This window comes from Gallus gallus, chromosome 31, assembly GCF_016699485.2.
Source record: "Gallus gallus isolate bGalGal1 chromosome 31, bGalGal1.mat.broiler.GRCg7b, whole genome shotgun sequence".
Classification (NCBI taxonomy): domain Eukaryota; kingdom Metazoa; phylum Chordata; class Aves; order Galliformes; family Phasianidae; genus Gallus; species Gallus gallus.
The window spans coordinates 1,665,696-1,690,793 of record NC_052562.1 but is presented as its reverse complement, the minus strand read 5'-3'; the positions used below and the strand labels follow the sequence as shown (position 1 = coordinate 1,690,793).

At 55.1% G+C, this 25,098-nt stretch overlaps 7 protein-coding genes and 1 long non-coding RNA gene across 9 annotated transcripts in view; 2 read left to right on the top strand and 6 right to left on the bottom strand.

The window, feature by feature from the left end:
- The window catches only part of CHIR-AB1 (immunoglobulin-like receptor CHIR-AB1), a 173,847-nt gene that overhangs the window by 93,433 nt on the left and 55,316 nt on the right, over positions 1-25,098 (top strand).
- Positions 1-25,098, bottom strand: part of CHIR-A2 (immunoglobulin-like receptor CHIR-A2) — a gene marked incomplete at its 3' end in the record, with an annotated part of 151,594 nt that overhangs the window by 80,956 nt on the left and 45,540 nt on the right.
- LOC112531231 (free fatty acid receptor 3-like) lies at positions 1,999-3,202 on the bottom strand. The gene has a single exon (XM_025146180.2). It carries the CDS (start codon positions 3,200-3,202, stop codon positions 2,099-2,101), a length of 1,104 nt encoding a protein of 367 aa, XP_025001948.2. The 3' UTR covers positions 1,999-2,098.
- LOC101747711 (T-cell-interacting, activating receptor on myeloid cells protein 1-like) lies at positions 4,714-8,170 on the top strand. The gene is given in 5 exon segments (XM_025146063.2): positions 4,714-4,858; positions 4,964-5,001; positions 7,210-7,489; positions 7,571-7,882; positions 8,004-8,170. Coding segments are annotated over 5 exon segments (942 nt in total).
- On the bottom strand, positions 11,657-14,321 carry LOC112531171 (immunoglobulin superfamily member 1-like). Its single transcript, XM_040654515.2, has 6 exons — positions 14,258-14,321; positions 14,149-14,184; positions 13,761-14,039; positions 13,132-13,266; positions 12,940-12,977; positions 11,657-12,366 (listed from the first exon to the last, which is right to left on the bottom strand). Exons 1-6 carry the CDS (start codon positions 14,277-14,279, stop codon positions 12,229-12,231), a joined length of 648 nt encoding a protein of 215 aa, XP_040510449.2. The 5' UTR covers positions 14,280-14,321; the 3' UTR covers positions 11,657-12,228.
- LOC121107911 lies at positions 15,507-17,256 on the bottom strand. The gene is made up of 2 exons (XR_005842304.2): positions 17,156-17,256; positions 15,507-16,371 (listed from the first exon to the last, which is right to left on the bottom strand). It is a non-coding gene; the product is annotated as an uncharacterized LOC121107911 (long non-coding RNA).
- LOC107056128 (leukocyte immunoglobulin-like receptor subfamily A member 4) lies at positions 17,337-20,788 on the bottom strand. Its single transcript, XM_040653981.1, has 3 exons — positions 20,593-20,788; positions 17,803-18,075; positions 17,337-17,722 (listed from the first exon to the last, which is right to left on the bottom strand). Exons 1-3 carry the CDS (start codon positions 20,786-20,788, stop codon positions 17,337-17,339), a joined length of 855 nt encoding a protein of 284 aa, XP_040509915.1.
- Positions 22,417-23,562, bottom strand: LOC107055384 (immunoglobulin superfamily member 1-like). Its single transcript, XM_040654491.1, has 3 exons — positions 23,290-23,562; positions 22,899-23,210; positions 22,417-22,777 (listed from the first exon to the last, which is right to left on the bottom strand). Exons 1-3 carry the CDS (start codon positions 23,318-23,320, stop codon positions 22,626-22,628), a joined length of 495 nt encoding a protein of 164 aa, XP_040510425.1. The 5' UTR covers positions 23,321-23,562; the 3' UTR covers positions 22,417-22,625.

Sequence of the window (25,098 nt, the reverse complement as noted above, 5' to 3'; positions counted from 1 at the left end):
GTCCCCCAGGGACACCCCCTGGCTGGCGTGCAACGACAGGGATGGTCGGTGCACTAGGACAGGGGACAGCAGTCAGCCTTGTCCCTGCACACCATCCACAGCCCCTCTGCTCTCCCCCTGACCACGCTCCCCTCCCTCTGTCCCCATTCTCCCCGTACCCCCATACTCACAGGTCTGCTTTGCCCTGCTCGCTGCCACCAGCCACCAACCTGCAAGGGACACGGTTCAGGTCCCACTCAGGGCCACCAACCCCCGTGGCACCACATCCCCATTGTCACTCACCGAGAATGAGGGTCACCACTATTGGTGCCATGAGGCAGGAGCAGCGTGGGGCAGCGCGACTGCAGTGGAGAAAGAAAGTGGCCGAAGAGCTGCTGTCAGTTCCTCTTGTGGACAGCATGCTGTGATGTCGTCTCCTCATGTGGTATTTGTGGTCCCCAAGTGGGTGGTGGTACTGAGGGCACCCAGTGGTGACACACACAGAGCACTGCACACATCCCCAGTTGGAGCGCCCCACAGACTGTCACCCCTCCATGTCTCACGCTGTCCACAAAAGGCTGCCAGTTTAAAGCCCTCTTAGTGAGCCCCAACAGCTCCTGGTCTGAGATCCGCTTCCCCCTTCACACAGCTGGGATCCACCTGCAGCCATCAGCCCAGCACAGAGTACACCGCCCCGTGGTCAGAAAAGACAGAATTCCTGCCGTGGCACCGACCTCTCAGCCACGCATTTATCAGAGGAGTTCTCCCAATCCTCTCAGCATCCCTCGCTGCCACTGAGGGGACAGAGGAGAACTCCACCTGTACTCCCACTCTGCCCACTGACCACCCCAGTGCCCTGAACACCCTTTGCATGGCCCTCAGCCTTCTCTCAGTGACTGCATCACTGCCGGCCTGACCCATCAGTAAGGGAGAACAGCCAGAGGGGTGAACCGGAGCAGGGAGTGTCCGGGTGATGTCCCTGAGCAGGGCCCCAGGAGGGCAGCACACTTCCCTACAGGTAGAGTCTGGCTGATGTGTCAGAGCCTCTGTTCCCCTCTGAAGGAGGCCCCTACGACAGCCACCCTTCTCTCCTTTTATCTGAAGGGGGTCTGGAGGCGTGGAGCTGACCACCTTGCCCTAGACAATGACCTGGGTGCAGGCTCAGGCACTTCCAGCTGCTGCAGACCTGCATGGGCACGTTCTGGGGTGTGCACACTTTGGAGACCTGCATTGATTTTGGGAAGAGCTTTAAGCCTCGTAGAGACCGCATCCAGATGTGTTGTTTGGGAGGCAGCTGATGGGTGAGCTGATCTCCGCAGTGGGGAGCGATGCTCTGCCCTCCTGCTCGCCCTGCCCACATCAACTGCTGCGCCAACTGCTGTGCCAGGCTGTCACTGCCACGAGACCAGGAACTCTCAGACAAATGCATGGCTGCTGAATAGGTTTTAAATAGTACTTCTGCCTTGTTATAGCACCTATGATCAGCCCTACAGAGTGCAGGGCACATCCTGACGGAGGTGGGCTGCTGGGACTCTGCTTTGATGCTGCAGATGTCCTCCTTCCCTGGAGAGAAGGTCCGTGTGCTGAGGGATCTCCATGAGGTGCTGCTGGCCCTGAAGTTACTGCCAGCTGTCAGGACACTGGGATTACTGGGGGCACTGAGGGCACTGAGGGCACTGGGGACACTGGGGACTTTGGAGGAACTGCAGACATTGCTGGATATTGTAGGCACTGCAGACATGGGGGACATGGAAGGAATTGGGGACAGTGGGGATGAAGCAACGCTGGGTCCGATCCTTTGGTCCACACTGATCCCAACCCCATTGGACATCGGGGACAACATTAAGTCACACTCACGATTCTGCATTGACCACACTGGTCACAATGATAGGATCTCATTGACACCACTGATCTCTACCATGTTTCCATGCTGCCCCAACCCCATGGGACAGTGATACACTGACCAAGAATTGGTTGACCCACAAACATTGGACACATCTGCGGGACAACGCTGACCACAAGGAATCTGGAAGCATCCCCATTTCTGACCTCCTACCCCATTAAACCCACTCCAATCACAAGAACCTCATTTACCCCATAACCTCCTCCAGGTTGGGGCTCATTGTCTCTGCCAACACCAACCCCAAAACCCACACATTGTGCCCCGAATTGCTCCCACCACCCCACTGACCGCCCTCCGCACTGCACTGGAGGAGAAATAGAAGATGAAGGGGTCGAGCGCAGCGCTGAGGGTGGTGAGGAGCAAAGCGTAGGGCCTCCACTCAGGGCTGCGCTGCTGCACGAAGCCCACCACATGCGAGATGTTGAAGGGTCCAAAGCAGACCCCAAAGTTGACCATGGTGACCACAGCCAGCCCCACAGTGCGGTACTTCTTCTGCAGCGGGATTTGGGGTCGAGTGAGGAGGGCACGGATGAGGCGGATGTAGCAGAACATGGTGATGGCAGAGGGGATGAGGAAGAGGATGAGGAAGAGAGAAAGGCGCAGTGGGAGGACAAAGTGCAGCTGGGCTTGAGAGAAGTCATAGTAGCAGTGGTAGCCCAGGCTTGGTTGGGTCTCAGAGGCATTCTGGGAAGTCCGCGGGGTGGCGGTGGGGATGTGGGGTGTGTTTGGGGTTGTGCAGGCAGAGGATTTGAGGCTGGAGATGTTGCAGTTGGTGTTGGGGCTGGAGATCCTGCGGATCCCGGATTCCCTGGTCTTGGTCACATTCACTCCCAAACCACCTTCCCCATCAGCCTCAGACCCATTGATCCCAAACTCTCTGTGATATTCTGCCACAAAAAGGATGGAACAATGGGACAATGCCATCACTGAAAGGACAGCGCTGGCAGCCATCGTCCGCCATAACCTCCGGCGCCGGTTGTAGCGGTGCGGGAACACGACCCCAAAGTAGCGCTCCACACTGAGGGCAGCCATAAAGAGAGTGCTGAGGTAGATGCTGGAGTAGAAGCAGAAGTTTGCTATGGGGCAGAGCGCTGTGGGGAAGGGCCACACCATCATGGCTGCCTCTTCGGCCATCTTGAAGGGGAGGAAGAGGAGGACAAGGAGGTCGGCAGTGATGAGGTTGAGAAGGAGGAGGTCGGCAGCAGTGAGGTGGGGATGAGGACGGTGACACCAGATTTTGATGAGGAGGGTGAGGAAGGTGAAGACACTGGCAGGAAATCCCACGGCGAAGGTCAGCGCGTGGACAGCAAAGATGAGCATGGCGAGAGGAAGGCTGTGGGACAAAGGGCACAGAGCTGTAGGGCAGGCTAGGGGGTCATACTGGGGCTACAGGATGGGCCATGGTATCAAACTGGGGCTATAGGATGAGCTAAGGGGTGATAGCAGTGCTATGGGTTGGACTATGGAGTGAAGGGGCTATGAGGCAGGGCTATGGGGCACAAATGGGGCCGTGGGGTAATATGTCAATTTCTGGGGGAATGGGACAGGCAATGAGGATATGGGGATGGATGTGCAGCGATAGGGCATGATATAAGGCAGTGGGAAGAGTTATGGGGCTATGAAGTGTGATATGGGGCTATGGGAAGGTGTATGTGGTCCTAGTAATCCCGAAGAGATGAGGATGAGCACAGCAAGAGGAAGGCTCCAGTGCTGTGGGCAGAAAGCTATGAAGCAGGATACGGATCTGTGGGGCAGGACATGGGGTGAGATTTGGTCTTGATTAATGCATTTCCTGCTCAGGGTGAGGAGAAGACGAGGGGCAGGGCACTGAGCCTCCCCATCTGGAACCCCATCACTGCCCCCAAATCCCACTGCTCTCCCACAGCTCTCCACACACCACAACTCATCAAAACCTCATGCCCCACCACAAAACGCTCCCTGCTACCCCACAACCCTATGTCCTGCCCCACAGCCCCATGACCCCTCATCTCACCCCAGAGCTCCACGTGCTGTCTGCTTGCCCCATGTCCAGCCCGTTGGCCTTGTATCGAGATACAGAGCACCATGATCCCATATCTCCAACCCATACTACCACAATCCCACATCCTGCCACATAGTCCCATGACCCCGTATCCCTCCCGATAACCCTACGACTCTTCACCTTTCCCCAGTACTCCACTACTGCCCCACATCCCTCAGCCCACCAGGAATCCCCCATGTGCTCACCTCCTCTGTTTGCCTCAGTGTCTGTGGGGAGCTGGGTCCCGCCCCACAGGTTAAGTGAGGAACTGCCAGGGGTGGGGCCACACTTGGGGGCCACTCCCCGCAGAGGCCCTTTCTCCTTTGTCATGGGGTGGGGACACCCCCTAGGCTGAGCGACACTACTTGAGGGTGATGGGACATTTTGGGGGGAGAAAAAAATGGGGGGGGGGGGTGCACTTTTTATGGGACACCCCACAGGTGTGTAGGGTGGGTACAGAGGGGCTGTCACTTCAGGGGGGTGTCCTATGGAGCAGCGGTGACACTGAAGGAAATGTGGTGTTTCCTGAACAGCAAACGTCTGCTGTGTGGTTGTGGGGAGTCCCAAAATTGGCATAAATGTACAAAAATAGGAGGTGCGGCGCTGTGGGGCTGTGTCCCTTAACTGTCTTCTCTCTGTACATAGATCCAAATACCCCCCATCCAGCATTTCCCCAACGCCTGAGGAACAGGTGGAGGTAGGGACAAACATCAGCATCCAGTGCTGGAACCAGGGTTACCAGGGCACCATCTCCCTGCACCAGGGTGGGCACTCAGCCCCTGTCCAGCACAGGAACACCAATGGTGGGGGCATGGCCACCTTCACCCTCTTTGGGGTAACCCCAGCTGACACCAGCATCTATTGGTGCTTCTACCACATTGCAGACACCTATCTTCTGCCCTCAGGCCTTGGGGGCCGTGTGATGCTGAAGGTGACATGGGGACCTGCACCTCCAGGTAGGTCAGAGCCCCCCATTTGGGTGCCCCTTGGGTCACCCATGGGCGGCATCCCCAGGGACTTTCTTCCAGGGATGCAGTCACTCCACCTCTCACACCCCACAGGTGCTGAGGAGTCCCATGGGAATCTGGTGGTGGTGATGGTGAGAGGATGCGCTGCTGCCCTCGCCTTTGGCCTTGGCCTCTTCTTCCTCCTCGGTGCCCGCAGCCTTTGGATACACAGAGCTGACAGTACTGGGGGTGAAAGTTTGTAACTGATTTCATGCCATATGTAATCCCTAGAAATATTGATAATTACCTTCAACTTCTGCTTTGACCCTATCTACAGACCTGCACGTACCCCTTACCTGCCTTTCTCTCCTGGCTTCAACTGGAATAAAGTTCATGTTTTCATCTTGTCTGGTGTGGTGCTGTGTTTTGGCATTAGGAGGAAAACCAATGCTGATGGCACAGCCGTGGTTCAGTTGTAGCTGAGCAGTGCTGCACAGAGCCACAGATGGTTCCGCTTCTCAGCTTCTCACCCTGTGCTGCCAGCGAGGGGCTGGAGGGCACCAGGAGCTGGGAGGGGACAGCAGCAGGCCAGCTGACCTGCACTGCCAAAGGGATATCTCACACCGTATGGCATCGGGTGAGAAATGGAACTCTGAGGGGAGCTGTGTGAGGTGGTGACGGGAGAGCAGCAGGGAAAGAGGTATCCGGTATGGGAGGGATCGAGCTGTGCTGGAGGTGGTGTAGAATGGTGTTCGGAATGATGATCTTTTCTTCATTTTCCTTGGCATCATGGGCAGAATGGCCTGGATAAAGAGCAAGGGGAATCCAGAAGGGCTATAACCTGAGTTGAGAAGGAAGGATTCTTGTTTGGGCCGTGTCTGAGCTCTGTGGCAGCTGCTCTGTGGCAGCTGCTCACATCTACACGAGTTCAGCCTGATGGAGAGTGCAGAACGGATATAGGACTTGTCAAAAGGACGTTGATTGAGATCTGGTGAAGGTGAGGCCATTGTCTGTGGAGTTTGAGGTGCCGCAGTGATAGCAGTGCAGGAAGATAGATGTGTTGTGCACCAAATTGAGTGAGGAACTGAGTCACTGAGAGCGGTGATAAGGAGTTTGCAAGCTGAACTGGAAGTTGAGCCAAAGGTGTGCTTGCATGCACGGATAGCACAGCACAGTTTGCAGAACCATCTGCATGAGGCCTTTGTGAGAGAGCATCAATTACAGATAACTGTTGCTGACCTGGAGGGGGAGGATGTGGTGTCCGAGTGCAGCAGACATACGAGGGAACAGGTAGGTGTGTGTTGCTAGGAAGTGGCCTGCTACTGCCCATGGCAGGAAATGGGAGATACAAAATCTAGATGTGATGATAAAGCTGCCCCTCAGTTTCACCCTTTCACCAAAAAAGAATATCAAAATGAGGATGGGGAGCCCCTGAGGATGACCACAAAAAAGAGCCCATTGCCATCAGCTGGAAGGAATCTCACTGGAGAAACTGAGACCAAATGTGTGTGCAGAATCTCCTCAGCCGGTGGTGCTGGCATTGGGCTTACTGAAGAGCCTTCCCCTTCCCCTTCCCCTTCCCCTTCCCCTTCCCCTTCCCCTTCCCCTTCCCCTTCCCCTTCCCCTTCCCCTTCCCCTTCCCCTTCCCCTTCCCCTTCCCTTCCCTTCCCTTCCCTTCCCTTCCCTTCCCTTCCCTTCCCTTCCCTTCCCTTCCCTTCCCTTCCCTTCCCTTCCCTTCCCTTCCCTTCCCTTCCCTTCCCTTCCCTTCCCTTCCCTTCCCTTCCCTTCCCTTCCCTTCCAAATTGGAGCCACATGTCCTGTGTTTGGCATCCCCTTGGATGACACCATGCATTGCCACACACTGGCAGCGTGTGACAGCTGAGAGGTGACAGGCTGCGTGGGGCATCCCAACAGGGACTGCAGTTCCAGCTCCATGCATGTCAGCCCTTGGCGGATCCCCAAACACACCACCCCTTGGGGACTGCATCTGCAACACTGAGGAGGTGTCATCATGTCACACCTTCTCCCTTGGAAACCGAAAGCAGCTCTCCGGCCACTTCCTTCCTCCGCTGCAGTCTCGCTGTCCCCAAGCTGCTCCTGCCTCATGGCACCAATGGTGGTGGACCTCATCCTCGGTGAGTGACAATGGGGACGTGGTGCCACGGGGGTTGGTGGCTCAGTGTGGGACCAGGACCGTGTCCCTTGCAGGTTGGTGGCTGGTGGTTCTGAGCAGGGCACAGCAACGTGAGTATGGGGAAGGAGGGAGAATGGGGTAAAGAGGGAGGGGGACGTTGTCAGGGGAGCAGCAGAGGGCCCAGGAGGGTGTGCAGGGACAAGGCTGATTGCTGTCCCCTGTCCTAGTGCCCCGACCCTCCCTGTCACTGCACCCCAGCCAGGGGGTGTCGCTGGGGGACACTGTCACCCTGCGCTGCCACGTGCCTTATCCAGCTGCCTGGGTCCGACTCTATCAGTACAAAAATGCAACATACATCGAGCAGAAGGACAACGTGCAGGACATGGCTGAGTTCTCCTTGACTAGCATTAAACAGGAAGCTGCAGTGATATATCAATGCCATTACCAGGGGTTGGAGCCTGCAGGGACATTGCAGAAGAGTGACCCCGTGAAGCTGGTGATGACAGGTGAGGGCACTGGGGAAAGCAGATGGCCCTGGGCTGTTCCCACCGGGCTGTGTTCCATCTCTGTTACCTCTCTGTGCTCAGATCACAGGTATCCCCCACCTGGCATTTCCCTCAGCCCTGAGGAACACGTGGAGATCGGGACTAATGTCACCATCCGCTGCTGGAACAACATCTCAGGGGTTGCCTTCTTCCTGCACAAGGACGGGCACTCAGCCCCTATTCAGCGCCAAAAACTCAGTGCTGGGAGCACTGCCACCTTCACCCTCTTTGGGGTGACCCCTGCTGATTCTGGCACCTATAGGTGCTCCTACCGCATCAGGGGCTGCTGCCTTCTGTTCTCACCCCTTGGGGATAATGTGACCCTGGAAGTGATTCCCAGACCTGCACCCCCAGGTAGGTCTCAGCCCCCATTCGGTGCTCCCCTTCTCACCCATGGCTGACAGTGTCACTGCATCCCTCATCCACTGAGGTGGGGGCTGTGTACAAGGAAACCTAAAACACTTTGACCCCACAGGTGACAATGGGGGTGCCAGCAGGGACCTGGTGGCAGTAGTGGTGGGGCGCTGGGTTGCTGTGATTGTCTTCATCATCATCCTCACTGTCTCTGTCCTCCTCGTTGCCCAGAGATGACAAATGCAGAGAGATGAGAGGCCTGGTGGGGAAGGGTTTAAATGGCTTTGATCCCCCATAGATCCCCTATAGATAGCCACTGGTGTTGTTTGGGCCCTCCATAATCCCACACTACTCCCCTCCCATTTATGACTCAGGTGACACCTCCAGAAGCCCTGAGGCCGTGCACTTCCAGGTCAGTGTCTGGGTCAGGGGACCCCTTTCCCCAACATGCCCCATTGCCGCTCACCCAGACCTCACCAGGAAACCCCAAACCCTGCCCGTGGGGACCCCAAAGAACCCCCTCCTTTTTATGCCTTCCCATGACGTTGTGTGCACCCTCAAATCCAGCCATGGGGACCTCCAAATCTCCACCATGGGGATGTCCCACACCCCAAACTGAAGCCCCCTGGCATGCTTCAAGCCTTAAACATCCCCAGACTCAATGGGCACCCTCAAATGATAGTGGGACACCCAAAATCCACCCACAGGGAACCCCAGTGTCACACCCACAGCTTCCCAAAATCTACACCACCCCATAATCCCAACCTCCTTCTCCTGGACAGCCCCCCCACCCATTACACAGTGCCGTCCTCCCCTCAGTTGGGATGTTGGGATCCCATGGTCACACTGCTGTCCCTGTGTCCCCAGGTGTCCCCCGGTGACAGCGAGGGTCTGACCTACGCCCAGCTGCAAGCTGTGACCCCCAGCACCCACCCCCCCGGCTCTTCTACCACCCCTGAACCCCCCATTATCTACGCCGTGGTGGACACGCAAGGAGCCCGCTGATGCCCCCAGGTGTGTACGCAAACACGGGTGTGTTGTGTGCACACATGGACTTCAAGGGTGCACAGTGCTAGTGTGCTCGTTGTGCTCACCATCACGTGTGAATTATAGCCATGTACCTGTGCGTGTGAACACGTGGATGTGTATTAAACGGGTGTGCACCATCCCATGTGCATATCAGGTGTACAAACATACGTGTGGGACACTCTGAACTCTGTGCTTCTGTGTGTGTCTGTGCGATGCCGTATGTGTGCACCACCAGCTGTACACACTGCTGCTCATGTGTGTCCTTAGCATGTGCTCCCTGGGTCTGCACTACACGTGTGCCTCCACAGCACATGCATGTCATCAACACGTGCTCCGCGCCTGCACCACATCTGTCCCCACAGCACACGCGTGTCCGTTCCGTGTGCATCTCCATCTCCACAACCCAAACCAGCCCCTATCCCACAGTGGTTTTTGCGCATCTCCATCTCCACAAGCCAAACCAGCCCCTATCCCACAGTGGTTTTGGGGCAGGATTTGTGGTGAGGAGGGAAAATGCCTTTGGGTGACGGTTGGGAACAGGACAGAGGGGTTGTGGGGTTTTCCAGAAAGTGGGGGAGAAGAGGAAGTTTGAGTGTGGGAGGGCTGTGTGTGGGAGCAGCAGTGAGGGGAAGGGCAGGAGAGCTGACTTCCCCCTTTTGGTGGTGGAAGGGGAAACGCTGGAGAGTTTGTGAGCTCGATGGAGATTATGGAGTCCAGACAGAGGATTGTGGGGAGCTGGATGGAGACCTGTGGGGCCACAGGGAGATCTGGCAGCTGCATGAAGGTTCTGCAGTCTTCTCGATGGAGGTTTGGGGCTGGATAGAAATGTGGGGTTGGTTTGAGGCTTTGTGGGGTGGATGGTGGTTTTGGTGTAGATGGGGTTTTGGGGTTTGAATGATGGATTTTGTGGTTGAATGGAGTCTGGGGGCTGGATGTAGAGACTGGGTCTGGCTGTAGAGATCAGAGATGCATCGAGATTTAGGGGTTGGATACAGGTTACAGGGTATAGAGAGATTTTGGGGGATGGGTGACATTGATGGGGCCGGATGGTGGATGTGGGGACTGAATGGAGGTTTTTTGGGGTGGGTGATGATTTTGGGGGCTGTAGGTCTTGGGGTCCATTGAGTTTCTGGGGGGCTGTGTGTGGAGGGTGGTGTGGGGTGTGGATGTTGGGACTGCATGAAGGATTAGGGGTGGCTGGATGGAGATGGTGGAGTTGGATGTAGAGTTTGGTGTGAGATGGAGGTTTTGGGAATGGGTGAAGATCATTGGGTAAATGGAAGTTTTGGGGACAGTACAGAGATTCTGGGGGTCAATTGGAGCTTTTTAGAGTCTGATTGGGGATTTTGGGGGTTAGTGGAGGTTTTGGGATTGGACGGACAGATAGACAGTAGTTAAGGTGTTTGTGTGGATAGTAGAGTCAATAGGTAACAAGGTAGAGAGACTGACAGGCAGAAGGTGGCTTGAATTTGTTGTGTCCGTACTGGATCAGGAGGTGCAGCCCCAGGAGCAGGAGATCCAGCAGGAGGATGGATGGATGGATGGATGGATGGATGGATGGATGGATGGATGGATGGATGGATGGATGGAGGAATGGATGGGCAGATGAGCAACAGAGTGATGGAAAGCGCCCCACACAGCTGGGAATTTGCCCTCAAAGGACAGGGAGAGGAGCAGAGCTGTCAGATGTGTAAGGCCGCTTTGCTCAGGGCACAAGAGCTCTCCATCCCCAGTGCAGGCTGTCCGGAAAGGAAGGCAAGAGAGCAGCATGGCTGAAGCGGGACCTGCTGGTCAAAGTGGAGAGCAAGAAGCAGATGCACAGGCAGTGTCAGCAGGGCCAGGGAGCGTGGCAGGAGGGTGGTGCTGGTGCTGGTCTGTGTGGGGCTGGGGGCAGGAAGGCCAAGGCCCAGCTGGAACTGGACATGGTGAGGGGTGCAAAGAAGAACGAGGAAGGCTTCGACAGGGCTGTCAACCTGAAAAGGAAAGCCCAGGAGGGCAAACCCATCAGTGAGCAATGCAGGCAGGCTGGAAAAAACAGACAAGGAGAAGGCTGACTCTTTCGTGGGGTATATGGGTTCCGCACACAGCCTCTGTGTGTCAGTAGATTCAATCAGACTGCTGTCCCACATTCTGAGAGCAAGGCAAGGTCCATCCCTTGTTCCTGTCCTTCTAATTCAGACTGCAGAAACATTTCCTGATCAGATGGGTCTGCAGCAGAACACACCCTCGCTGAGTGCTATTCCGTTCAGCAGTGAATTGGCTCTGCAGGGCTGCCAATGGCCCCTGCCAGGATTTCAGCCTTCCATCAGCAGTGTGTTGAATGACAGCCTCTCGTTCTGGGCTGCCAGCAGTGCTGCTCCCAACACAGCGCACACTGTGCGGTTCTGAGCCCAAGGCGTTCCCGGTGGGGAAGGGCACACAGTTCCCCTTTTCAGCTCCTCAGGAACAGGGGAGCAGCCCAGCACTGGCATTTCCCAGGCAGCCATGGCTTGGCCCTGCTTGGACCTGTCCCAGCATGGAGCCTTCCTGGGGTAGAGCTGAGAGGTCACCTCTGGACCTTTCCACACGGAGGGGATCTGACAGCACCGCCCCGTGAGTGTCACGTCCTGTGCATGGAGGGTGGGAGGGAGGGAGCACAGGGACTGCGGTGCTGTCACACAACAGCAGCTCAGCACCACACAGCTTTCATTCTCACTGACCCCTCCCAGTGGGTTTGGGGTGAGAAATGGAGAGAAAGAGGAAGAATTTGTAGGTTCAGATAAAATCTATTTACTGAGACCGAAAACGAAGAGAGACATAACAGTAATGATGATGAGATATATGAACATATTTTTTGAAAGCAAGTGATGCACAAAGGAATTGCTCAGCACCCAAAGACCAATGATAAAACTGGAACAGAATAGGAGGCAGGAAATATTGGGGAATCTATAGGGGATCTATCGAGCATCAGTGGGAGATGGAAGGGGAGCAAAGGGGCATGTCTGGGGATCTCCAGAGGAGGGATAGATTGGGACAGATGAGGGGGTCTCACAGGAATGGTGGTGGTGTTTGGGAGCGGATGGGAGAGGATTTGGTGGTCTCAGGGACTGTTAAGAGATTTGCGGGGATAAAGAAGGACTTTGGGGTAAGAGATGAGCATTTAGGGATTCGGTGTGTGTGGGAAGCATTTGGGATGCACCAGTGAGAATGTGGGATTGTTAGATTTGGGGAGGTTATCTGGCTTGTGGTTAGAACAGGACATCAGGGAGTCCCAAGCAGGGAATTTGAGGTCTGTCCCCTTCCACACACCCCAGAAATGAGACACTTGGGGAGGCCCATCAGCGCGGTAAATCAGTGCTCACTGTGGTGTAGATGACAGGGGACTGGGGGGCAGTGGGGGAAGTGGGAGGCTGGGAGCACGGGATGGCAGCTGGCATCTCGGCGTAGGTCAGATCCTCGCTGTCCCTGGAGGGCCCCTGGAGATAGAGGAGGAGAATGGGGTGCTATCATGGGGGTCCCCAAGATGAGTGAGCTGCGGGTGGGTCTGTGGTGTAGGTATGTGGGGGGTGTGGCCATGAGGAGGAGTCTGCATTTGTGACTGGGCTTAGATTTGTGGTCTGCATGGCGAATGTTTGGGGGTCCAGCCGTGGATTTGGGGTGCCCATAGGGTCTCGGGGTGTTTAGGGACTGGTGGAACAGAGAGGCTCAATTTTGGTGTCCCCATGGGTCATTGGGTTTCCCTGAGGGTGCATTTAGTGCCCCTCTCGTCCAGTTCTCGTTGCCTATAGGGTCTAGAGGGGGTTTAAGGCTTGGAGGGCACCTTTAGGTCTGGGTATTTAGGGGTATCTGCGGGCTGGGGTTCCCCACAGTGCAGGTTTGTGTTTCCCAAGGGCTGGACATGGGTGGTGCACATAAATGTGAGGGTAAGCCATATGAGGCTGGGGGTCATTTGGAGTCCCCATGGGGAAGATTTGGGTTTCCATGGAGATGCGAGGTGTGGGTCTTAAGAAGTGAACTGGGATTTGGGTTCCACTGACTGAGACCCTTACCTGCAATTGCACTGACTTGTGCATTTCAGGGGTGACACCTGCATCAAAAAGAAGAGGGGGAAGGGTGGGAGTTATGTGTGGGCCTCGAGGAACAACTGGGAAACCATAAAGGATCTGGAGAGGGTCAAAGAATAAGCAGAGGACACTTGATGGGATGCATAGGGAATGGAAACCATTTTAGTCCTTCCTCACCAGCACTCTCATCTCTCCATGTCCAGAGGCTGCGGGCATCGAAGACGAAGTAGAGGCCCAGGCTGAAGACCAAGACAGCAGCACAGCCCCTCAGCACCGCCTCCACCAGGTTCCCATGGAACCGCCCCTTGGCACCTGTGGGCTCCGAGTGTTTGGGTGTCCCCATCACAGGGCAGGGATGCCGTGACAGTTCCACCCATGGCTGACACTGGGGCCCTACAAATGAGGTCTCCGACCTAACTGGGGTTGCAGGTGTGGGTGTCACTTCCACCACCATGCTGTCTACAGGGGTGAGGACCCAAATGTGTGGTCCGTGGGGTTGTAGGATTTTTTATTGGTGCTGGCAGTGGCCAGAGTCCCCCCTCAGTGGGTGAAGGTGGCTGTGCCCCACCAGTGGGATCCTGGCACAGGATATGGGCCGAGCATTCATCTCTGTGCAGGAGGAATGTGCCACCACAACCCCCATTGCAGCACTGGGTGGTGACGTCAGTTCCCATTCCCACATGTTGCGTGGGCTCAGGGAAATGCTGAGCTGGGGGAAGCTGCAGTCTGTGTGCAGGGAGGGGAAGAGATGGGACTTGGCCGTGTGGGAAAAGCTCAGGGGCAGCCGGTGTCCACAGTGCCCTCACCTGTCAGCACCAGCTCCACAGGGTCACTCTGATTTGATGTCCACAGTGGCTCTGACACCTGGTACCGACACTGATATGTCCCGGCGTCCTCCAGGTTTGTGACAGCAAAGGAGAACTCAGCTGCATCCTGCTCCTTGTCTTTTTCCTTGTTAAATCTCAGAGTTCCATTGAGCCAGAGCTGGACCCAGGTAGCCATGCGGGGCAGGTGGCAGCGCAGGGTGACATTGTTCCCCAGCGACACCCCCTGGCTGGGGTGCAGTGACAGGGAGGGTTGGGGCACTAGGACAGGGGACAGCAGTCAGCTTTGTCTCTGCACACCCTCCTGGGCCCCTCTGCTGGCCCCCTGCCCTCGCTCCGCTCCCTCCATCCCCATTCTCCCCATACTCACATTGCTGTGCCCAGCTCACAGTCACCAGCCACCAACCTGCAAGGGACACAGTCCTGGTCCCACACTGGGCCACCAACCCCCGTGGCACCACGTCCCCGTTGTCACTCACCGAGAATGACGGCCACCGCCATTGGTGCAATGAGGCAGGAGCAGCTTGGGGACAGTGAGACTGCAGTGGGGACAGGGAGTGGCCGGAGAGGCAATCTCATTTCCCCCTGGGGACAGGATGCCATGATGTCATATCCTCGTGACAGATTTCCCCCATCTGTGGTGACAGTGCTGGGTCCCAGATAGGGTCACACACTCAGATCACTGCACACAGCCTCTGTTGTGGTGTTCCATGCAGGCGGTCATCCCCTGAGTGTCCCACACTCCCCAAAGTTCTGCCATCACGTGGCCTTGAGTGGTGTCCTCCGTGCGTTGCCCAGCACAGAACCTGTGGATTCAATGGCGTGATCCACATGGGAGGTCACTTGTGATCCCCAGCACGTCCAGCCAGCTGTCACCATGCAGTTTGGGTACCACACTCTGTTCTCTGTGCTTTCCTCTGTCATGCCCTCGGGGATCAGCACAGACCGGCTGGGGACACTGTGACACCCACACAAATGGGGAGGGCACACACTGAGGGCACTGAATCTGCACAGTGCCCCAGTAGGGCAGTCCGTGCTTTCCTGGGGTCTCCAGGACAGCAGAGTCAGAGTGAAGGAACAGCTCAGAGCTGTGAGCAGCAGCTCTGACGCTGCTGTACCGCTGAGAGCAGTTGTGTTGCAACACGCACACGTGTGGTTAGGAACATGGACTCATTGAGGCCTTGGGGTGGCTGGGGACACATGTGGGGTCCCACAGGACTGGCGATATGATGTTGGGATGGATTGCCAAGAGTTCTGTTTGCCAGAGGCATGGTGGGTGTATTTCTGGGCAGGACCGGGAAGGCCTGAGGGATCCCTGAGCAACGAGGAGTTCTTCTGGGGCAGATGAGGAAGAAGTGCAGACTGGGGATATCGAGACTGCCGTGGGGACAGAGAGTGGCCAGACAGCTGCTGTCATTTCCTCCTGGGGTCAGGATGATGAGATGTCACCTCCTGATGCGGCAATATTAGCCCATAGGGGTGGTTGCACCGTGGGGTCCCTCTGGGGTGGGACAAGTGGAGAGGTGCACTCTGCACACTGTGACTGTTGATGTGCCCCACACGCTCTGCACCCTGGGGTGTCACACACTGTCCCAAAGGACTGAGTGTGTTCCCTGGCATGGTGTCCCCCAGCGCATACCACACTCTCTGCACAGTGACCCTGTAGGGCAGTCCGTGCTTGCCTGGGCTCTCCAGGGCAACAGAGTCAGACAGGGACTCAGAGGAATGACAGAAGACCATTTATTGAACTTTCCACCTTCAGCTAATCAACTGCCCTGCAACAAAATTTGGGGACTTCCTAGTAGCAATGAATGAGCTCTAGGGATAAAGGATATGTTGACACTGGTGTTATTGCCTTCTCTGCTACCTCCAGGGAAATTGAGGTTATGGCTGCTGCAGGAGAAGTCTAAAAGATGACTGGGAGGAAAATGAGGAAGAGCGAGTAAGAGAAAGAAAAGAAAGGAAATGGAGAGAAGCAGAGAAGGAACGTAAGGGAGAGAGGTGATGGGGGGAGAAAAGCAATCATTTTGAATCCATTTTGAGGAGCTGCAAGACAGAAGAGCAGGAGGGAGACTCTGGGAGGGATCCCCGTAGGGTCAAATTGGAGGTGGATGTGCTTTGGGGTGAGTGGGTCTTCAGTGGAATTGTGGGGTTGGATTGGGAAGGATTTGCAGGTTATCTAGCAGAGGTGTTTGGTTTTGTGGTGGATTAAGGAGTACTTGTGAACTCATGGGATGTTACTGGATTTGAGGGGAATCAGGAAGGATTTGGGGGTGAGAGAGGAGAATTCAGGGATTTGGTGGTCTTTAAATGAGATGAGCTGCACAGGGGAGGATTTGGGGATGTTTGATTTCTTGGGATTTAGGGGTATATGGATGGGATTGCTGTATCATGGAGCTCCAAGTGGGGAATTTGGGGTGTGTCCCATTCAGAGCACCTTAAAAATGAAGCACTGCGGGTGTGGGGGTATCAGCAGGGGTCCCCCACTGCCCACATGGGTGTAGATAATGGGGGGCTGATGGGTGGCCGGGGAGCAGGGGTCACAACATGAATTTCGGCGTAGGTCAGATGCTCACTGTCACTGGGGGGGCACCTGGAGACACAGGGGAACAGCGGGGTGCCACCATGGGGGTCTCCCACATGCTTTGGAGGGGGACCGATTGTGTTGGTATTTGGGAGTGGTGTCCAAGAGGGAGGGTCTGGAGCTGTGCGGTCCTTCTATTTGGGGATCCCAAGGGGGGGATGGCTGGGGGTCCTGCTGTGGTTTGGGGGTGCCCACGGGGTCTGGAGTGTTAAGGGATTGTGGGACCATAGCGGATTAGATTTGTCATCCCTGTGGGTCATAGATTGGGGTTCCATATGAGCGTTTTTTGGGGTACCTTCTAGTGGGTTTGTGGGTGCACTATGGGATCTGTGGTGTGCTTAGGGCCTGGAGGGCTCCGATGGGTCTGGAGGCTGAGATTTTGTGTCTAGGGATTCCCCCCAATGCAGATTTTGGGTTCCCCATGGGCTGGATTTGGGAGGCATATAAAGTTAGGGTGAGCCATATGGGGCTGTTGGTGCTGAGGGATAATTCTGAGCAGGGTTTGGGTTTCCCTGGTGAGGTTTGGTGAGGCCCCACAGGGAAAGCTGGGAGATGGGGTTTGTGAGCCAGACAATAATCAGGAACTTCACAGCCTCGTGCATTATGGGGGGGCTCCTGTGTCAGAAAGTGGGTTATGGGGTGACCTTGAGACACACTCCAGGAGCTCAGTTGGGCATTGATAGGGGATGAAAGGGAAGGCAAGGGACACCTGGGAGGGTCTATATGGGATCGAAGGGCAGGCGGGGGAATTGCTGGAATCAGTAGTGGACGGTAGACATTTAAACTTGCTCACCACAGTTGTCATCTCTCCGTATCCAGAGGCTGTGGGCATCGATGACAAAGAAGACTCCGAGGCCAAAGACGAGTGCAGCCACAAAGCCCCTCACCAGTGCCATCACAAAATTGGCCCAGGACTGCTCCACAGCACCTGTGGGATCCAGGTGTTTGGGTGTCCCTATAGCCAGCCACAAGCCCTATGCAGACTGGATGCAGAGACACAGCCACCCATCCATGACGGGGGGTATGCAAATGGGGGGCTCAGACCCACCTGAGAGTGCAGCTGTGGGTGTCACCTCCAGCATCACGCTGTCCCCAGGGGGTGAGGACACAAAGGGGTAACCCCTGAGGCGATAGGAGCACCTGTATGTGCCACTGTCAGCTGGGGTCATCGCCAGGAAGGTAAAGTTTGCAGCACCTCCACCACTGGGGTCCTGGTGCTTGATAGGGTCTGAGCTCCCATCCTTGTGCAGGAGGAAGGTGGCCCCGTAGTCCTTGTTCCAGCAGCGGATGGTGATGTTGGTCCCCATCTCCACATGTTGCTCGGGGTGAATGGAAATGCTGGGTGGGGAATAACTGTGATCTGCATGAGGGAGGGGACAGCAGTGGGACACGGTCCTGTGGGGAGCAGCCAGAGCCATTTGCTGTCCCCAGTGTCCTCACCTGTCAGCACCAGCTCCACGGGGTCACTCTTCTCTGATGCCCCTACTGACCAAGACACCCGGTACTGACACCAATAACGACCTGCGTGTTCCCGCAGTGTGCTAACAAAGAAGAACTCGGCCGCGTCCTGCTCCTTCTCCTTCCCCTTGTTGTACGACCAACCTCTTTCCTGGTACAGCCAGACCCAGGCAGCCAGCCGGGGCAGGTGGCAGCGCAGGGTGACATTGTCCCCCAGGGACACTCCCTGGCTGGGGTGCAGTGACAGGGAGGGTCGGGGCACTAGGACAGGGGACAGCAGTCAGCCTTGTCCCTGCACACCCTCCTGGGCCCCTCTGCTGGCCCCCTGACTGTGCTCCCCTCCCTCTGCCCCCATTCTCCCCCTGTCCCCATACTCACGTTGCTGTGCCCTGCTCGCTGCCACCAGACGCCAACCTGCAAGGGACACGGTCCTGGTCCCACACTGGGCCACCAACCCCCGTGGCACCACGTCCCCATTGTCACTCACCCAGGATGAGGGCCACCACCATTGGTGCCATGAGGCAGGAGCAGCTTGGGGACAACGAGAATGCAGTGGGGACAGGGAGTGACCAGAGAGGCAATCTCATTTCCTCTTTGGGGACGGGATGGAGACATGAAGTCTCCACCTCATGTGATAAATAGCCATCATGTGTGGTGGCACTTTTGGTTTCCCAGTGACATACAGAGAGCACTGCACAGAGCCCCCATTGCTGTGCCCCACGCAGGCTGTCACCTCTCAAGTCCCCAAGGAGCCCCCATCATGTGGCCTTGCACTCTGTCCCCCATGAGATGCCAGGCACAGCATACATGGCTCCAATGGGCTGTCCCACATGGCATGCCACGTGCCATCCCCAGCACATCCAGCCTGCTGCCACCACGCACTTTGGGTACCACACTCTTTCCCCACTGCACTTTCCTCTGCCATCCCCACTGGGGACAGCAGCACAGACCTTTGGGGGCACAGTGACACCCACATAGACATGGGGCACCCTCTGAGGACACACACATACAACGAGTATGCACTTGTAGTGTCAGTGTTTGGATAGATGCTAAAAACAGGGTGTGCATTATAGTATACCCATATCTTGTGTATACATGACATCGTGCATATAGACATGGAGGCACACTAGTAGGTTTGTGATTCATGTGTACGTACATCTCTTTTGCCCATGTGACAGCAGACACACATGTAATGTGTATGTATCACATGCGTGCAGTGCACATGTGACGGTGAGCACACACAACACCCTTGCACTTGGTGATGGTGATGTTCATCCTGCACCCAGCATACATGTTTTTGTGCACTAATGCACCTTGCACATGTGTTGTGTGTAAGCATGGCCATGCACCGCACTGGTTTTGTAGATCTTTGGGTTGGAGTGGGGCAATTTTGGTTGTCCCAGAAGAATGGTGATGGAATTTTGGAGTCACTTGGGAATAATTGGAGGTTCTGAACTGCTGGTAAGGAATTCATGGTGCGTAAGGAAGAACTTTGGGGTGAGAAATGAGCCTTTGAGAGTAACTGATGTTATCCAAGGGCAACTGATGTCATCTACCTGGACTTCCACAACGTCTTTTGTCACCGAGCAACTTGTCTGAGGTTCCCTGGAGAGCAATATTCAGCCAAGGCGCGGCATGGATGAGGCCACACACCCATATGCTTACTAGTAGCCAAGCCAATTAATAACAACAGTATACAGCTATTTATATAGAGCAGTACAAATAACATGCTAAGTACAACAAGGCACAGTTCTCATAACTTGTGGTTGATTGCAGCTTGTCTCATGGCACCTGGCACAGCAGTCTCTATTGCAGCTCTGCATTCCTTACACCAACTCCCATCATTGTTCTGTGTGAGACAGTGATCCATAGCAGCTGTTTTGCTCGCAGTGACCCAGGGGGAGAAAAACATGACCTCCCTGGGTCAGCCATCCATCCATAGTTCCCCCGTTCTTTTCTTGCACAAGCAAAACCGTCGAGGTAACCTTCGAGAGCATTTTCTTAAAAACAGCAGTAACCAAACAAATTATGAGGATTCCCACCACCAGCAACATCAGTAGACAAAGGCCCTCCTTGACAAGGCCACGAAGCCATCTCGTGACCTCGAGCTAATAACAGAAAGTCTATGGCAGCGTGATTTTGTAGCAAGGCATGCCGTAAGCTGTTTTGATCAAGCAGAAGCAGTTCGAAAAAGGAGAGTACAACCCTTGTGGCAAGCGATAAGAGCTCAGTGTTATCATTACATTCAGGCGTTAGCAGAGCACGCTTCACACAGTTAGAGCGGTTAGAGAGACAAATGTTTCAAAGCTGCGCAAAGGTAGGAGCAAACATAGTTAATTTTCCTAAATAACAAATTTACAAGGTCCAGCTATCACCCGGCTAGGGATGCCCTGCCACGCTCTGTCTCCACAGATCAAAAAGATGTCCGGAGGCAATGCCTTCGCAGAGCCATTGCACCATATAGTCGCGTTGTTACCTTTTGCAGCTGTACCATAGGCACCCAAACCCTGCCTTTTTGATGTATTGGTGCCACAGTAACCACCAGCATCCCGATAAGTAAATTTACCACCGCTAGATACATTAGTCCAAGAGGTCCAATTCAGTCCTTTATAGGGATTTAGGCCCTGCTGGGTATTGCCGAATACAAAGCAGGTCTGGATCCAATTTTGTGACATGTTCCCTATCGCCTGCGATCCCATAAGTTACAGTTCCTGGAGGTCCCAATGCAGTGAGACATTTAGTCCAGCAATCAGTTCAGCAAAACAGCCCAGCCCATGTAGAAGCCACCATAGAGCCAGTGCAGGCAGCTGTCGGCTTCGATGAGGAGGCGCAGCAAGGTCTGCGGAGGCTGCTGCCACCCCTCCGCCCCGCCCACCAGGCTGCCCCGCGCCAGCTTCTGCAGCTCGACAGGCACCACGGTGCTGTTGCAGTGCTTCTCGATGTAGTCCTGGAAGCCCTTCACTCCCATGGTGAGCACCGCGCGACGGCTGAGGTGGCTGCGGCAGCGGCCATTCAGCGGGGGGTCATATGGCCTTCAAGGTGTTGGCAACAGCACGCCACATACGATCTCAGAGGCTTCAGTAACTTCTCATCCTTCCCCCCAAATATCACGCAGTCCCACATATGATCTCCTATATCACGCCATTCTTCCGCTATGAAAATGAGCAGAGGAGTCTTCAGGAACCCCTGTTCTCGGGCCCACGTTACTAGCTTAGCTAAGTCCTTATCCTTCACTGCCTCCCCTTGCTTAGCAAGGATACTAAGAAGCAGGGTCTGTCCATGCTAGCAGCAGTTGGCGGAGGAGGAAGCTGCGCACACTTCCTACCCAAGTTGCTGCCTGCTCAGCACACGGCACTCACCCCGCTGTGAGTCTGAGTCGTTGTCCTCTCAGCACACGATGCTCTGAGCTACCGTCCTCTTGGCAAACGGCACTTACTCGCACCAACCTTCCCCGCTCCCATTGCCTCCACATCAAGCCGCTGTGACAACTCTCGAGCGTCCCGCTGCCTCTACATCGAACCATGGTGGCAACTTGTGCGGCTTTCCCGGGTCCCTGTTCGGGCGCCACTTCCAGGAAGGTTGCCCGAAATGAACCACATGTCTTCATAGAAGTAATGGTGGAGCTTTGATTTATTGCCCAAATCAGCTCATACTTATACAGAAATACAGGGTGCACACGGAGATAGACAGCTCACGATTGGTTAGCATACAGAAATTACGTGTCTTGCTCGCAAAGCTATTGGTCCAGCATTAATCATCACACGGCTTTTCACACTGTTCCTCACATTCCATTGCCTTAGTCTCTCCCCAGGCTAGCTTCCCCCTTATCTTAACTGCAGCCTCAGCTTTTCTTTTTGCTTTGACAGCTTCAAGCTCTCATAGCCTGGGTAGTGCACGTAGCACTCGTACTCACAATGTCCTTGCTCTTGGAGCCATTCTCCTGCAACTGGAGACGTTGGAGAACCACTGTGGGGTTCCTCAGTATGGCTGTGAGGAGGGACAGCTCTGTTGTAAGTGTGTGGGTGTGGTCAGTGATGGTGTGTTTGGGGATGTGGGGGGACTTTGATTTGGGGTAACATTGGTTCGATATTGAGAGTAAATATGTGTGCCTTTTGGGAGTCCTATTACATTGTATGGATTGCCCACACTGTCAGGGGGATGTTTATGGCTGGGTTTTCCCCGGTTGGTGCAAGGACTTTGATTTGGGCCCTCGGGGATCTCCACAATGCAGATTTGTGCTTCCCCCTGGTCAGGATTTTGGGGCATCACACAAGGTTAGAGTAAACCATCTGATGTGGGGGATCCCGGGGTCCACATGGGCAGGGATTTGGGTTCCAGGTGGAGTATGAGGTTCCCAGGAACAGGCTGGGATCAGGGGCCCCTGACCCAAAGACCTATCTAGAAGTGCACAGCCTCAGGAATTTGTGGATAGGCACCAGAGTTAAAACAGAAGGGGATCATTGTGGGGTTATGGGGGATGAAGGGGGTGTGAAACTTGTTGGACTTGTGAGAATAAACAGGGGATGCAAGAGGAGGTAGGTAACACTTGGGTGTATTTATAGTGGATCACTAAAGGATGGACACAGATGCACAAGATGACAGGGACTAGATAATTTATAGGGCCTGGAAGGGGAGGCAGGGGATACATGATGGATTTATAGGAGATGGGATGGGGGCAGGGAACATCTGAGGGAATCGATAGGCAATGTATAGTGGACCCACCTGGTGGATTCTACAGAAGAATGGAAGGAGAGGAAGAGAAAGACTGGGGAGATGTGTAGGGGATGTACAGGAGATCCAAGCCATTAAATCCCTTCCCCACCCAGACTCTCATCTCTCCGTATCCAGAGGCTGCGGGCATCGATGACAGAGAAGATGCCGAGGGCAAAGATGAGGACAGCAGCGCAGCCCCTCACCACTGCCACCACCAGGTTCCCACGGGACACCAACTCAGCACCTGTGGGGTACAGGTACTTGGGTGTGTTCATCCCCAGCATCACCTCCATGGGGAAGGGATGTGATGACACTGCCACCCATGGGTGGCGCTGGGGACAAACACATGGGGGGCAGGTACCTACCTGGGGGTGCAGGTGTGGGTGTCACCTCCAGTGTCACGCTGTCCCCAAGGGGTGAGGACAGAAAGGGGTAGTTCTTGGGGCGATAGGAGCACCTGTAGGTGCCACTGTCAGCTGGGGTTACCCCAAAGCGGGTGAAGGAGACTGCGCCAACATCATCTGGGACCAGGCGCTGGATAGGAGCTGAGCGTCCATCCTTGTGCAGGACGAAGGCGATCCCATAGTCCTTGTTCCAGCAGCAGATGGTGACATTGGTCCCTGTCCCCACACGTTCCTCGGGGTGAAGTGAGATATGAGGTGGGAGCAAACTGCGATCTGCATGAGGGAGTGGACAGCAATGGGTCACGGTCCTGTTGAGAACTCACAGAGCTGTCCACTGTCCCAGTGTCCTCACCTGTCAGCACCAGCTCCACGGGGTCACTCATCACTGATATGTTCCCTGACTCAGACACCTGGTACTGGCACAAATATGTACCTGCTTGATCCTGACTTGCGCGAAGGAAGGAGAACTCTGTCGTGTCCTGCTTCTTCTCAATGTACTTGGCGTATGACCAACGTCCTTCCAGATACAGCCAGACCCAGGCAGCTGGCCAGGGCAGGTGGCAGCGCAGGGTGACAGTGTCCACCAGGGATACCCCCTGGCTGGGGTGCAGTGACAGGGAGGGTCGGGGCACTAGGACAGGGGACAGCAGTCAGTCTTGTCCCTGCACACCCTCCGCGGCCCCTCTGTTCTCCCCTGACCACACTCCCCTCCCTCTCTCCCCATTCTCCCCCTGTCCCCATACTCACGTTGCTGTGCCCTGCTCGCAGCCACCAGCCACCAACCTGCAAGGGACACGGTCCTGGTCCCACACAGGGCCACCAGCCCCCGTGGGCACCACGTCCCCATTGTCACTCACCGAGGATGAGGGCCACCGCCATTGGTGCCATGAGGCAGGAGCAGCTTGGGGACAGTGAGACTGCAGTGAGGGCAAGGATTGTCTGGAGATCCACTCTCACTTCCCCTTGGAGACACAGTGGCATGATGTCACCTCCTCATCTGACAATTCTCTTCCCCATGCCGTGGCACCATGGGGCCCAGGATGGGATGACACACGTGGAGTGGTACATACAACCGTTACTGCGGTGTCCCACACAGGCTGACAGCTATCAGCTGTCACACACTGGCCCAAAAAGGCTGCCTGTGCGTGCCATTGCTGGGTGTCCCCCATGAGATCCCAACTGCAGCACACATGGCTGCACTGAGGTGTCCCACATGGGATGTTAAATGCTGTCCCCAACATGCCCACCCTGCACATTCCCCACTGTCCCCACCGTACTTTCCCACTGGGAGCAGCATCAGGAATCCCTGGGGACACCTCACATCTGGAAGGGCAGACAGACAGCCGGCTTCAGGTGGGGGAAAATCACAGCAATCATCTCCAAGGAAACTTATCTGTTTCCTTGACAAGAAACTTATCTCCAAGATACTTATCTGTTTTTAAACCATATGCACCACGTCTACCTCTCACTGAACTTCTAAATCTCAAGGAACAGCTCTGAATGCCTCCATGCCTTTTCCAGACCTCACCACCCCAAAACTACCCCTGGATTCACATCTGGAGGTGGCCCCAAATCCCAGAAGTACCCCAGGTGTAGGGGCTGGAGAAGCAGCAGCCACCAGGACAAGGAGGACAACTCACAGGTGAGAGGAGGGAGAGTGGTTCACCCACTTCCATAGATGCTCTTTGCTTTCTCATGAGTGCCCAACCCAATGCTGGGAGGTGCCATTCTGACTGGTTTTGAAGCTCTGCAAAAGAGGAGACAGAAAAGATCACGGGCTGCTGGGACATTCCCAGGAAGCCACAGTGGGCAGAACCTTTCCTTCAGCCAATAATACTAATAATAATACTACTACTAATAATAATACTACTAATAATAAAAATACTACTACTAATAAGAATAATACTACTAATAATAAAAATACTACTACTAATAATAATAATACTAATAATATACAGATAATAATCTGTTATGTGTTGCCTGCACTCTTTTGGTGCTTGAAATGTACAGTCAGCTAGCAGAACCCACAGTCCTTAGGGCAGAGATCTGTTGGCTTTGGTGAGAAATGTCCGGAGAAGTCCCAGCCAACACTCAGGACTGATGTCTGTCTTAGGAAGAGAAGGACGGGCATCATTTGGTGCCCACAGTTTTGCTGCGCTGG